The 15,103-nt window shown below is 39.5% G+C and overlaps 1 protein-coding gene across 4 annotated transcripts in view; it reads left to right on the plus strand.

The window, feature by feature from the left end:
• The window catches only part of ARHGAP15 (Rho GTPase activating protein 15), a 497,535-nt gene that overhangs the window by 69,685 nt on the left and 412,747 nt on the right, over positions 1-15,103 (plus strand). For all 4 annotated transcript variants that reach the window (XM_075933317.2, XM_075933318.2, XM_025191035.3 and 1 more), the window contains 2 exons: positions 5,095-5,169; positions 8,152-8,213. In XM_075933317.2, coding sequence (XP_075789432.1) covers positions 5,095-5,169; positions 8,152-8,213 — 137 coding nt within the window. The remainder of the gene's footprint in view (positions 1-5,094; positions 5,170-8,151; positions 8,214-15,103) is intronic.

Here is a 15,103-nt window from a genome sequence, read left to right on the forward strand (position 1 = left end):
GTGTAGATATAGCCTGAGAGTGAACCCTCAAAGTAAAGGACATAATTTTTAGAAATCATCTTGATAACCAATGGGAGCGCAGAAGAAAATGAAACTAGAGATCAAGTAATTGTAAAAGCTCAGGTATTTTATTTACATTACATTGTATTAAGATAGTAGTTGTGAGAGTTATTAGTTCTTACTGGGGTAGTAAGCATATTTTACAGAGTCTCTGTGTGTATGCAGAAAGTATGACACTCGATCATTTTTGGATGCTAGAATAACTCCAGTACAGTAGTAGAGGGATACCCTTTAGCTAACTGGGGGGAGGGAGGGAGAAGAAGTTGCTGAGGCTGAATTTAACAAAACCAGACTTGCCCACGGACTCGCAGGCGCTCACTGAGTGGATTTTTAATGCTGCAGGTGACATTGTTGCTGACTGAAGAATGTTCATCAAATCAGAAAACTGCTGATAGAATGACTTTCCTTCAGATTCCTTTTTAGAACTACTCATATAAATCTCTGCCTTTCATAACACACTATAGGGCTGAGCTAGAGGTGTTATGACAGATATTATTTAGGTTCAGCTTTACTTTATTAGGATAATGGAGTGTGCGGTATTGGGATGATGAAATCTTAATCATCTTTACTGTGTACCTATCTTAGATGAATATCTCAGAAACAAATTAATGGAGTGTATCCTTCTCTAGGTGTGTGTGCACTTATTAGTAATCACCTAGCTTTTCAGCGTTTTACACAAAGCAAAACTGGTGATTTATTTGTCCATTTTGTTCCCAAAACTACTCTGTATTAATCAAGTGGACCTATTAAGAACAGATTCCTACTATAAGTCTATTTGGGACGCAGCAGTGTAATGTGACCAATAAACTGCTTTATTCGATGGGATATTTACAAAATATAAACATTTATTTTCTAATAGTTTTTTAGGCAAATCTCCAGTCTACCTTTACTACAGTTGTTAGTTCCTATCAAGATGCTTTGGTTGAGTTTAGGGAAATCTGATTAAAAGAGTGATGCTATCCCTAATCCAAATAGCCACCATGACTTTCAATAATAGAGAACTTTAAACAGTTTTCTTTCATTTCACTTGAGAGCCAGATGTTGGGGGAATTTTCTAATCACAGTGTTGGTTTGGCTTGATTCACTGTAGAAATGAGCCACAGGTCAAAAGACTATATCTAGATTCACTCTTGGTGGCTGAAGAAGGTTCTTGTTCTCTTTACATTGGAATCAAAGATCAGAATTTGACATGATTTTGTATTTTCATCTTTTAGAGAACTTTGGGCAGGGGACTGACAGAATCATGGGGGAAGGGCCTCAGGTAGAAGTGATGAGGCCTCAGATAAAAGGGATAGGGCTTGGACTGGGGCTGGGGGGAGCCAGACCTAAGAGCCACCTGGAGTACATCGCAAAGTAGTCCAGTGGTGATTTAAAGGGCCCAGGGCTCAGGCCACTGCTGCTACTGCAGCAGTGACAGGATCTGCTAGGAACCCCAGGCCTTTTTGCCTTTTGAATTGCCAGGCCCTGGGGCAACTGCCTGCTTTGTCACCTCCCTCAATGGGCCTGAACTGTATCATTTTTACAAATTATTAATACAACAATCATATAACAAACCAGTAAGAGTCCTCTACTCTCTTAATGCACACATTAATGTTTCTGGTACAATCAAATCAAGGTTTTTAATGAATATAATAATGGGTCATTAATGACATCTATATTAGAATTAGCAATTGTTATATTGTTTTCTAGAAATCTTTTGAATGCAGTATCTTCTGTCAGTCTGTTTTCCTGTCTTCACTGTGGAGGATGTGCAGGAAATAGCCTTATTACAGATATCCTTGTTTGAATAACAAATATAAATATAAATGCTACCATTTTCAAGTATCAGTAGAAGGTATTTTAGGACAAATTAATAATTGTTATAATAATTAGTCATCAAGAGGAGATGATATTCATGAGATTCTGAAGGAACTCAAATAAATTATAAAATTGCTAACTGTAGTATGAAACCTACTGCTGAATCAAGCCTCTGTACTACATCACTGATGGGTAGATAATGTACTACTGATATTTAAAAAGCGGTCCAAGGGGGACCCTGGCAATTACAAGCCAGTGAGCCTAGCTTTGGTACCAAGCAAACAAGTAAGTAATTATGATTTGTTGGGGGAGAGTCAACATGGCTTTTGTAAAGAGAAGTCCTGGTTTCAAAGTGGAAGGGCTGCATGGAATTCGGCGTCAGTGGGGGACTAAGAGTCCCCTGCTGGCTCCAGGCTCCATGCGGCATTTCAGTCTTTGAAATGAACAAGAGCTCCTGCTGGGGCTCTTGCACATTTCAAAGGCAAAACATCAAGTGGAACTTCTACCTTTGAAATATAGAAACAGTCGGGCAGGCTCTTGCTACATTTCAAAGCAGAGGTATCCTTAGGGTATGTCTAGACTACATGGCTCCGTTGACGGAGCCATATAAACTAGTTTACCCGACATAGTCAATGAAGCGGGGATTTAAATAATCCCTGCTGCATTAAAATAAAAATGGCCACCTCGCTGTGCTTACAATCAGCTGATTGTTAGCACTGCGTGGCAGTCTAGACGTGGATCGGTTGACAAGTGAAACGAGGTTTACAGGAGCGGTCGACAGAGGCTTCCCTTGTTGACCAAGCTGCATCTAGACTGCTGTGCTGTGCAGGATCAGCTGATTGTTGGCACAGCACAGTGGGCCTTTTTATTTTAATGAAGCGGGGATTATTTAAATCCCCACTTCATTGACCATGTTGGGTAAACTAGTTTACATGACTCCGTTGACAAAGCCATGTATTCTAGACATACCCCTATCAACTAATCAAATAGTCATTGGAATGATTAGTTGATTAATCTAATTTTAACATCCCTCTTATATAACCCTTCACATTATACAAGAACCAAGAATCTGGTGAAATAAACAGATGGCACATTTAATACTATGAAGATAAAATATTTTTTGAACGAAAGCACAATTAGTCTGTGGACTCATTGCCATAGGATGTTGCAAAGGCCAGAAATATAACCGGGTTCTAAAGAAAACTTCATGAGTTCATGGAGGAGGGGTCCATCAATGGCCATTAGTAAAGGTGGTCACAGATGCCACCCCATGCTCAGGGCACCCCTAAACCTTTGACTCTCAGAAGCCAAGAGTGGGAAAAATGGAGTGAATCATTCCAACTACCCTTTCTGTTCACTCTCTCTGAAGTTCTGGTATGAACCAAAGTTGGAGACAGATGTGAGGATGGACAATTGATCTGACCTAACGTGACAGTTCTTATGTTTCTTTCTTCTTCCCACATCTCTTTCCCCACATTCCAAACATGGTTTTTAGGAGGAAATTGAGGGATACTTCTCATTTCTCTTTTTCTGTCTATTCATTCTTCTTTTCTGGCTGCTTCAAAAATATACCCCAATGGATCCTGTCAATTCTCTTATCTCTGCTCTGGCCATTGTGACCAAAACCAGGGCAAATGCAGCTCTCTCATCAGTTTAGTGGTTGTCCCAAGGATGGTATGCAGGGACACAAAAAGCCACATTTTGATTCTTGAGCAGCCTATTGAATATTGCTTGGCTATAAAATAGGCCTTAGGGAATAGTGGTATGTCATTTTATATAACTTGTCTGAGAAAAAATATTTTAAAAAGATCATTTAGCAATATGCCTTGTTAAAGAATAATTACATATGGAATTCTGTAAGAGAGCATTTCCATGTTCTAGGCCTGAATAGTTTAGTTATATGTCTTGTGCAGTGTATGATCTCCAGATTTGCTGCTGATAAAAAAAGATAAATTGAATTAATTTATTTTGAATTTATATGCATGCCTCTGTTTGCATTAATATTAAGTTCAATCCAAAATCTAAATAGAAAGACCACAGTCTTAGAAGTTCTCTCAATAGCATCAGCAAATCATTCTTGTTTACCCTACATACTAATAAAACGGGAACATGACACTCCTGAAAACAAGATTGCAAAATACAGAAAATGTGGTCTGACATTTTTTTCTCCCCAAAGGAGGCACTGCCACTAACTAAAGTATTTTTTATGAAAGCTCTATTGCTTAAGATGCAGAATATTAAGAGAGAAAAACACTTTAGGACACAGCCATGTCACCAGCTGTTACTCACCCTTAATGAAATTGTTAAGTGATATTCTTTATAAATAGGTCAGAGAAACTTTTGAATTGTGGAGAATGTTTATTGCTCTATCTGAATGTTTGTATTGAATTTATAATGGGTAATTCATTAAGCTCATTAGTTCTGACAAGGAGAGCAGAGCTTTACCTAGTTTTTATGGCTTAAAATGTTAATGGTGACATATAAATATAAAGGTAAAGTGTGCAAAAAAACCAGGATCATAATATGGTTATCTGTTTAAAGAAGGATCCATGGATTGATTAATTAATACCTGGCAGATATTATTCAAATATTTAAATGTAAACAGAATACGTTTGTCTTTTTGTTAACTGTGTTTTAGTGGGTAAGATAAAGGATTATGGGGAGTAAAAATCAGTCAGATTTTAATTTTGTCTCATTTTGGTCGGATCCAAGTAAAAACAACTGACTTCAGTAGGGTTCCAACCCCAAACTGTAAATCAGTCTCTGCTGTGTATAAAACTCAATTAAACCAGAACTAACTTTTACAAAAAGCCTTGGAATATCTTTTAGGTATCCACTCTTGAGTTTCAGGTTTACAGGGAAACCTGGCGAGCTTAGGTTCATTCTGAAAGATTCCTGTGTGTCTGATAATTTTCTAGACTCATGTGTAATATTTTTGTCTACTATACTTTTGTACACTTTTCTTCTGGAAAAACAGGGTAGCCATTACAATTGCTGGAACATATTAGATATAATAGATTCTTTTCCCAGCAAATATTAGGACTAGGAATGATCATTAAGTCTGTTTATGCTCAGTGGGAACCAGGTTATCAAAAACTTTTGTATTTAATATATTAAATATGCAAATACATGTTTTATCAACAGATTTTTTTCAGTATATCCTTTCATTTAAATCTTGTTTGATTTTAGTACAATTGTATCAAGCTGATTCTAAGTTGTAAATGAATATATTTTCAGATATCCCGTCACAGAAGAAATCATTCCCAACATAACTTAATACTCACAGACATCATTAGTCCACAGGAACAAATGGTAAGTGATATATTCCAGAATCTGTGTTTTGCTTTGCTTATTTACTTTAAATGTTTTTAATGGAAAATACAATATGTGTTGTATTGTAGATTAACACTTGACAGTCTGATGACTTGGCATGGTAAGAATATATAAAGAAACTAAGAAATTTTATTATTTAGTGGAAATTACAAGGTTAGAAAGGAGAAAGCATTTTAGTAAATGGTATACAATTTCAAATGGCTATTGAATCAGTCAGCTGACATTTCAGCAATACTAATAGTTGAATCTTAATTAATTACTTGGGCGCTGCAGTCACTGCTTGTTGCGCTCATCAACCCCCTCTTTCTAGTGGATTTCATGGCCAGAGAGTGTGAGAGCATGATGACATCATTTTGTTGCTCATCAGGAAAAACTTTTTTATATAGAGAGAGAGATTATAAATCTTTTCCAAAAAGTATTAGTTCATATTTGCAGGATACACAAAATTAAGGAACACACTAAATGAGAATATGTCATTAGTGATGTTTGAAATTAGTGATGAGAAAAAATATATTGAGAAGAATTAAGACAGTATGTTTTTAATTTCAATATTTCTATATAATTAGTTACTATAGAATTTTGTTGAAGAAAAAATGAGGGAAATGAAAACATTCTAACTGTTTAAAGAATATTAACATAGAAATTCAGAATCATCAACATAATGACATTGACTTCAAGAGGAATTTTTTAGATTAAAGTGTTCAAAATTTGGCCCAGGTCCTATATATAATTTAATCCAAAAAAATTATAGAAATCACAGCTAATATACAATTAATTGTTTTCTAATGCTATTTTACAAAAACACTAGTAGTTTGCTTCATTGTTTCATATATTAATACACACAAATGTGTTAGTGTACATTCCTGTCCATGACACTGACACACACACACACACACAATTTTCATATTTAATACTGTCATTAAATGCAGAAAGAAGCAGTTCTAGGCTTCCAATGCCTTATTTTTATGCTAATTCTTTGAGGGTATTTTGGATTGTTCTCTCAGCCTTTCCTCAGCTGGAAAGGTGCAGGAAGGTCAACAACTCGCAAACAAATGATGGATATTTATTGAGGCAGAAAGAAAAGAGAGTACTATAAGGACATTTCATGATTTTGTAACCCCATGTCATCCATCAAATGCAGGACTGAAAGAATAAATTGTATTGTCCTAGAAGAATTTCTGTGAATTCACATAAGAGAAGATGTACTTTGCAATATACACTAACATGTTATTCTATACAGAATATGTACATATAAATATATAAATATAAATATAGAGTGGTACCTTAGAAACCTCTTCAATTGCCTTGATAACTAAAAAATGTCACAAAATGTCACTGTGCTAATTATAGGGAATACCAATGAATATTGCAATAATATCAAGTTATCAAAGATAATGGTAATATTTTAAAAGTAAATCACTGTCTTTATTAAATCAGAATAATATATTCCATGTATAGAAACAAGTAGCCTTCTGCATATTAGCTGAAGGATTTCTATTGCCAGGATAAACCATGAGAGCGGAAGAATAATTCTTGAAATATTGAAGTTTAGAATTAAACATTTAGGTTAAAACAAGAGATAGTTGTGCGGATTGGATTTGAATTCCCTAGCTCCCTCAGTTTTGGTGTTGTATTCATTTTCTATTCCAGTTCAGGAATGTTAAAGAGGGGACTGAGCAGCAATGTTATAAAGAAATGAATCCTTGCTCCCCACTCAAATTTCAAAATAGGGATTGTTCAGACCGAGTATTGAAATTCTGTGTTTCCAGAAACCAACCCCTCAATCTCCCAAATACAAGGATGCTCCTCTAATACTATAGATATGACATAGGAGCTGTTATGCTACTGCTGCTAGTTTAACAAAGAAAAGTGTACGTGTATGTGTGACAGGATAGAGAATCGAGGAAGGAGCGAACCAGGACACCCCTGTGCTGTGCCAATCCTCAGCTGCAGTTTTGGCCTTTTGTGAATGTTGCAGCCTCGTGTAAATTGGAGTTGTCCTTAGGTTGCTCTAACACTGCACAGGAAGAACTACTTTCCACAGAGCAGTACCATTGAAGAACTATAAGTGAGGTTCACAATCATCTCTCCACACATTGTTGCTCTGGCCAGTTTGACCTCCCCAGATGTTCTGACCCAGTTATGGTAGATACACACAAGTTGTGATGTTTTCTTTTATCATTCAAACTCAAGATTGTGGTGGCAGTTGCAAGTTACTCTGTTTTTTTTCTAGGTTATATCACTAGAACATTTTGGTGCAATTGTAAATTTAATGATAAATGCTGCCTTAACATGTATATACACAATTCCCATTTAAAAGTGACTTTTTAATGATTGCAAGAAATGAGCTCCTTTGTATTGTATCTCAACTGAAAGACAGCACCACTAATAATATTATGCATTTCTGCATCTGACAAGGGGTCTTGATTTAGTCTGATTCAAAGAGGAAAATGCCACCTATGGAGGTACACCTACATTAGATGATCTTTTGGAGCTCTGCCATTGATATACCTGATCCTAGGTAGCTTAAAAGAGCTAATAATTTCACAGCAGTGGATACTATGTTTCTAGGATAATATACATTCTGCCTAGCTTACAAGCAAATATGTTTCATATAACACAATATGGATAAGTAAACCAATATGATCTGTTTATCAATATTTTACTTATAACTAGCAACTTTAGTTGGACTTAAATATTTTTAGATTTACTATTAAATCTGATTATTATCTGATTATCTTAAATATTTTTTAAGACTTACTGTTTCCCAATATATTGCTATATATTTGATAGGTATTCAAGATAAATAATTTGCCAACACTCGAAAAAAACTTATCATAGACAACTAAATGGGAAAAACTTAAAATGCTCTGATTCTAGATATTGCTATATTCAGAATCTTGTAGCAGGTACTCATATTAATGAAAAATAGTACTATGAGCTATATATTCTTTCTTGTAGGTAGTGAAAAAAGAAGGTTATCTTCTGAAAGCTAAAATTGCAGATGGAGGAAAGAAATTAAGGTATTGTGCATTTTACGTTATCAACTAAAATTTAATCAGCAGTCATATGGGCTATATCATGAATATCAGAAGTAGTCAATGTCTGGCATATGGCCAAAGGCAATCCACATCTTTACTATTCTGCACATGGGTGAGCTCATGTTTAATAGGTTGTTGTAGCCTGCTGAGGCTACAGCTCTCAGAATATAGTTGATATGAGCTGCCAATCTACTATGTATGATGTGACCATGAGTCCTGATTTCATATTAATAATGAGGACAGCTGCAATTCTCTTCAATTGGCTGCAGTCTTTGGACTCCAGGCAGATAGATATAATGAAGTTTTTGACTGAACAAAGTATGGGTACAGCTGGTGTGGACTTCAGGTGTGTGATCTAGATACCCGAATGTTTGCTGCTTCCAATAGGCATTTAGGATAAGACTTTTAAAACCAGTCAGAATTGTCCTACCTATGCCACTGTTGAGGTCAAAGGGAGTTTTACTATTGATTTCTGTGGGAGTAGAGGTAGATAAACACTGAGGCTACATCTACGCTACAAGGTTTTTGCGCAAAAACCTGGGGAGAGTCCACAACTCAAGCACATTTTTGTGCAAGGAAACGACAGTAAAACAGCAGAACAGAGGGCTTTTTGCAGTTTAGAGATACCTACTTCTATGAGGCATAACTCCTTTTTGCACTACAGCTCTTACGCAAAAAGGCAAGTGTGGATGCTCCACAGGGGTTTCTTGCACAAAAAGAGCCTATCCAAAAAAGCCTATCCATTCTGAGAATGGCCATGAGAGCTTTCTTGAACAAGAGTTTCCATGCAGTGTGGATGCTCTCTTGCGCAAAAGCACACAGCAAAAGCAATGCGCTTTGAGGTGTGGACGCGCTTTTGTGCAAGAAACCCTGCAGACATAGCCTGAGAGCTGAGGAAAATCCTATCTCTATATGTGTCTGAATGTCAGGAGAATAGACACAATTCATTCTACCTTTTTGAGGATCATCAGGCAATTGATATATTATAAAAATTGATATATTATAACACTCTATATTTATAACTCTATATTTTAAGGTCTCGAACATGGACGGTTGGTGCAGCTGTGGCTGGGGGAGGCAGGCCTCCAGCTCCACCTACAGCTCCGCCCCCTCTTCTGAGGCCCTGTCCCCCAAAGGCAAAGAAGGAGGTGGGGCAGCACACCAAGTATGCATGCCCCTCCCCCAGGAGAGGAAGAGACAGGATGGGCTAATCATGCACCCCCCTCCCCCCCCAAGCCTCTCCAGCCTGGAGTACAGGGGAGGAAGGAGACCACATGGCTCCAGCCTCCCCAGCCAGAAGCACTAGGAGGACAGGCACAGGGTGGGCAGCAAAATTCTGCCCCCCAGAACTCCTACAGTGGCCTTCCCCCGGCCTAGGCTTCTGGATGTGTATGGTCTCTAACTTGCTGGATAGCAAGAAAACACTTGGGACTTTTGGGGCAGTAAGCCAGGTTTTCAAATGTGTTTGAAAGCAAATACTCTTTTGACTTTATACATTGCAAAGATCAAATTTATGACATTTCACCCTTGCTGAAGCATTACATTTTTTTTTCTCACAGCAAAAACTTGCATACAAAGTAAATTTAACTTGAAAAATAAAAGATTTCCTAAACAGAAATAATGAGAACTGACCAAAACAGAGACATTCATTAGTCAACCAAGGGTGTGATTTAGATTTCCCTTAAAGCTATAGAAAGCTGCAATAAGACAAGGAAGTTTCTGTATTTCTGTCATTCTCTGTTGTCATTCCTTTTTGGTTTGACAGAAGACTTTTGAAAAATAGAGTCTCAGTAATGAGCTCTAAAGAGAGCCAAACTTGGGTCTTTTCTTCACCAGTTGCTTTTTCACAAGGAGAGGTGTCCCCAACAGGAAAACCTTCACTTCCCTTTCATAAGTTTGTCAAAGGCATCATTCTTTGGGCAGTCTTGGCAGGTTGGAAATGAAGAGGTAGGGCCTGATTGTAGCCTGGGCTGGACCCACAGAAATCCTAAATGATTAACACCAGAGCCTTGAATCGACACCAAAAGCAAACTGGGAGCCCACAGAAAGTGCAGATACTGCTGAAGATGGGGTGGTTATTTTAATAATTGGATTTCTAATGTCTGTGGCCAGATCCTAATTGGAGAAGCATCATAGTTTCTTGGAAATCTTGGATTGGAAGAATGCATTCATTTCTTGCCACTGTTATCCAGTATAAATGATGAGTCAAGTTGGCATCAAGGTTTCATATTGGGCTGATGACCTAAGTATAAAGGCCTTTTTCAGTTGAAATTTGGAATTAATTAATTTTTTTTGATTTTTCTATTACACCTTTAACATTATTTAAACAAGGGGCATGTAGGGATAAGAAGTGGAGCTTTGCATGCCTTAATACCATGTAGTATTCAGAACACAAAAGCATGCATAATACGTTTGTTTCCTATTCATGTGGTTACACATGGGAAACCCAGAATATTATTAATGCACTTATAAACATGGCATTGTCCATTCAGATTTTAAAGCATGGTTTAAATGACAGAGCAATTGTGAACAGTGTTGGTGTTATAATGTGCTGCCATCAGGTGTCCATTTGATAGAATGCAAATACTGTAGCTGCTGTAAGTCTGATGTATTCAGTGTATGGTTCACTTTCTTTCACTTGATATAAAACAATTCTGTTATGATATTCTTTTTCCTTTCATTTCTGATTTTTCTGCACACCTGCATTCGGGGGTGCCTGTCTCCATTTGTGGATGAAAACCAGACAAAAATATAATATATATATTATAAGATTTGGTCTAAATATATTTTATATCCATCTTCTTCCTCTCTTTATTCAGACCTTACCACTCATTGTTTGGGAGTGACATTTTCAAGCCCTCCTTTTCCCAGAGGGCTTGAAAACCTTGCCTATACTCTTCCATGAACAGTGAAATTCTACATACGAAAGTTCATCTCTAGAAAAATCTGTTACCTTCCCCCAAACATATTTGACTTTTAAGAACTAAGTACTTTATAAACAAAGACTGCTCTGTGAACTGAGCATTAAAAGTAAATAAGTAGAAAAAATGAAGTTCTGCTTAAAAGAATTTTGAATTTAGGGAGCACGTGAGTGGCAGCACATTTTGTCCTGAAGCCATACTGAAATATGATTCTGTCATCGTCTTGTCAGATTTTCTACACAATCTTCTGCACATACACTCTGAATCTTCATGTATCATGAAGAGATTGACCCAAAGTTTTCTCCCAAAAAAGAGAACTCAATATTCTGGGCTGGAGCAGGACAGATTTGATTATTGACTAGCTTCCAGTAATTACCCAGGATTATGGATGGGCTTGTGCAACCCATGCCAAGGCCTATGCTGCTCTAGATTTGCAGCTCTAGTACCTGAGCTGTCAAGATTAAACTTGCTCAAGTAGGACTACATGAGCTGCAACCATATTCTGTTGCAGAGTAGACATACTTTGAGTTAAAACAACCTTAGGGTCTTGCCTGGTTTTGTGGGGAGGGAGGAAGGGAGGAATCGTATTTGAAACCTTAAAAGACACACCATAGATCTATCGTCTATAGCCAAGCCCTTAGATACAATTGCATCTGCTCTAATCCCACTGACAGAGACCAGAAACTTCAGGATCTCTACCAAGCATTTATAAACCTCAATTACCCACCCATAGAAATAAAAAAACAAATTGAAAGAGCCAGACGAATACCCAGAAACTATCTACTTCAAGACAGACCCTAGAAAACCAACAATAGAACACCACTTGTCATCACCTAAAGCCCCAAATTAAACCTGTCCAATGCATTATCAATAAACTACAGCCTATATTGGAACAGGATACTACACTCCGAGAGGCTCTGGGAGACAGACCCATAGTCTCCTATAAACAACCACCTAACCTCAGGATGATTCTTACCTACAACCACAGGACATACCACACTAATACCAACCCTGGAACTTTCTCTCGCAACAAACCCCGGTGCCAGCTTTGTCCACATATTTACTCTGCGGACACCGTTATTGGACCTAACCATGCCAGCTACAAGATCAAGACCACATATTCCTGTTCATCCAGAAATATAATTTATGCCATCATGTGCCTAAAGTGTCCGTCTGCTATGTATATTGGACAAACTTCTCAGACACTTCGCCAAAGAATCAATGCACATAAAACAGACATCATACTCTCTCAGGGTATGTCTACACTACAAAGTTAGTTCGAACTAACGGACGTTAGTTCGAACTAACTTTAATAGGTGCTACACTAGCGCTCCGCTAGTTCGAATTTGAATCGAACTAGCGGAGCGCTTAGTTCGAACTAGGTAAACCTCATTTTACGAGGACTAACGCCTAGTTCGAACTAGCTAGTTCGAACTAAGGGCTGTGTAGCCCTTTAGTTCGAACTAGTGGGAGGCTAGCCCTCCCCAGGTTTCCCTGGTGGCCACTCTGGCCAACACCAGGGAAACTCTATGCCCCCCTCCCGGCCCCGGACCCCTTAAAGGGGCACGGGCTGGCTACGGTGCCCGTGCCAGGTGCAAGCCTGCCAGCACCCAGCTAGCAGACCCTGCACCTGGCACGGCACAGAGCCACCCACCCGATGCCCCCCAGCCCACCCCCTCTTGCCGGGACCAGGCTGGCGGCTCCCGGGAGCTTCCCCTGGACTGCAAGAGGCGGGCACCTTCCTGGGCTAGTGCGGACATCGTGGACCTCGTCCACAATCTCCGCACTAGGCACAGGAAAGTGGCCGTCTAGGGCAGGAGAGCTGCCAGCCTGGCCACCCAGGACCAGGTGTGCATGAAAATCAAGGGAGTCCACTGAGACCCCCGACACTGAGCCCTGAGCTTACAATGGCCGTACTGGGTCAGACCAAAGGTCCATCTAGCCCAGTAGCCTGTCTGCCAACAGCGGCCAACCCTAGGGACCCTGGAGGGGATGGACCGAAGACAATGACCAAGCCATTTGTCTCGTGCCATCCCTCTCCAGCCTTCCACAAACTTTGGGCAGGGACACCACTCCTACCCTCTGGCTAATAGGACTCCATGGACCCAACCTCCATCACTTTATCTCACTTCCCTTTAAACTCTGTTCTAGTTGTAGCCTTCACAGCCTCCTGCAGCAAGGAGTTCCACAGGTTAACTATTTGCTTTGTCAAGAAGAACAACTTTCTCTTACTAGTTTCAAGCCTGCTACCCATTCCTTTCCTTTGGTGTCCTCTAGTCCTTCTTTATGGGAACTCAGGAAGAACTTTTCTGAATGCACCCTCTCCACCCAACCCCTGCTTTTAGAGACCTCTATCCTGTCCCCCCTCCGTCTCCTCTTTTCTAAGCTGAACAGTCCCAGTCTCTGTAGCCTTTCTTCATCTGGGACCTGTTCCCAACCCCTGATCATGTTAGTTGCCCTCCCCTCTCCCAGCCTTTCTCTTCCCCTCTCCCACCTCCTTTTCCCAGTGTCCCCCAGTTTTGTTCAATAAAGACAGAGTCAATGTTGGAAGAAACGTTATCTTTATTTTGTACATCAATAAGAAGAGGGGCTAGGGAAGGGTAAGTGGAAGGAGGTGAGGGAGGAATGGGGTACGAGCCCCCGATGGGGAGGACTGGGCTGGCTCTGCGGGCTTCTGGGGGTGGAAGCTCTCCTGCAGCCCCCCAATTACTCCCTCTCCCCAGATGGCAGCCTGCGGCAAGTGCAGCCGGGCTGATGGCCGAGTGGTGTGATGTGCCCAGTGTGGGCACTCAGGGCACTCCAAGCCAGAACTTCTTTGGAAGCGGGGCACCCCTTAGAACTGTGTGTCCGGGGTGGGGGTCGGGACCCTTTAAGCGCAGCCCTCGGCTAGCCTGAGACAGCATCTCCATGCTCTAAGTCCTCCTTTTATGCCCTGCCGGCACTGCTTCCGGCCATCCTTAAGCCCTGTTCAGAGTCCACTCAATGTGGACTTACTAGTTCGAACTAGCAAAACGCTAGTTCGAACTAGTTTTTAGTTCTAGACGCGTTAGTTCGAACTATCTTAGTTCGAATTAACTAATTCGAACTAAGTTAGTTCGAACTAGCACTGTAGTGTAGACGTACCCATACAGAGAGAAAACTGTTGCTTGCCATTTTAACCAGACTGACCATTCTCTCAATGACCTTAAAACAAGAATATTGCTTCAAAGAGATTTTAACTCCAGACTTCAAAGAGAAGCCTCAGAACTGTCATTCATGCTTCAATTTGACACTTTGCATATGGGTCTTAACAAAGATGCTAATTATCTCACCCATTACAAAGATAGCTTCCCCAATTATCACTCCTAATGTCATTACCTCACAGACACTAACCTTCCCCCCTCACCCCTCCTCTGTTCTTTTTAAATTTGATTAATCAATTTTATGTGTGTTCACTCTTTTTGATTGTATCACTTTGGTATATATGGTCGTGCCAATTTTCTTCCACATAATGATCTGAGGAAGTGGGTTTGGCCCATGAAATCTCATCACCTAATAAACCTTCTTGTTAGTCTTTAAAGTGCTGCATAGTCCTGTCTTTTGTTTCACTTAAAAGACCCAGGTTTTCAGGTTCACAGGATGACTCTGATCTGAGATTTGAGTTTGTAAGCAGACTTGATATTTGGTAGATTTTGAATATCATTAATGTTTCACTTGGCTTTTGTCTGTATCCAAAACACACGTTTTACATTGATGAATCAAATAAAGTCACCCCATTTACTCTCGTTTTGTCTAGGAGAATGTCATACACAAGCATGCAAATATACTGCATACTGACCCTGGCTTAGGCCAAGCATCTGTTGTTTACAGCTGTTCAAGTCTCAGCACTATTGTGTGGGGATATATGTACAAATACCTGCACTAATACCATAGGGTATGTCTACACTACCACCCTAGTTCGAACTAGGGTGG

Source organism: Pelodiscus sinensis, chromosome 7 (genome assembly GCF_052426305.1).
Source record: "Pelodiscus sinensis isolate ZL-2025 chromosome 7, ASM5242630v1, whole genome shotgun sequence".
NCBI lineage: Eukaryota > Metazoa > Chordata > Testudines > Trionychidae > Pelodiscus > Pelodiscus sinensis.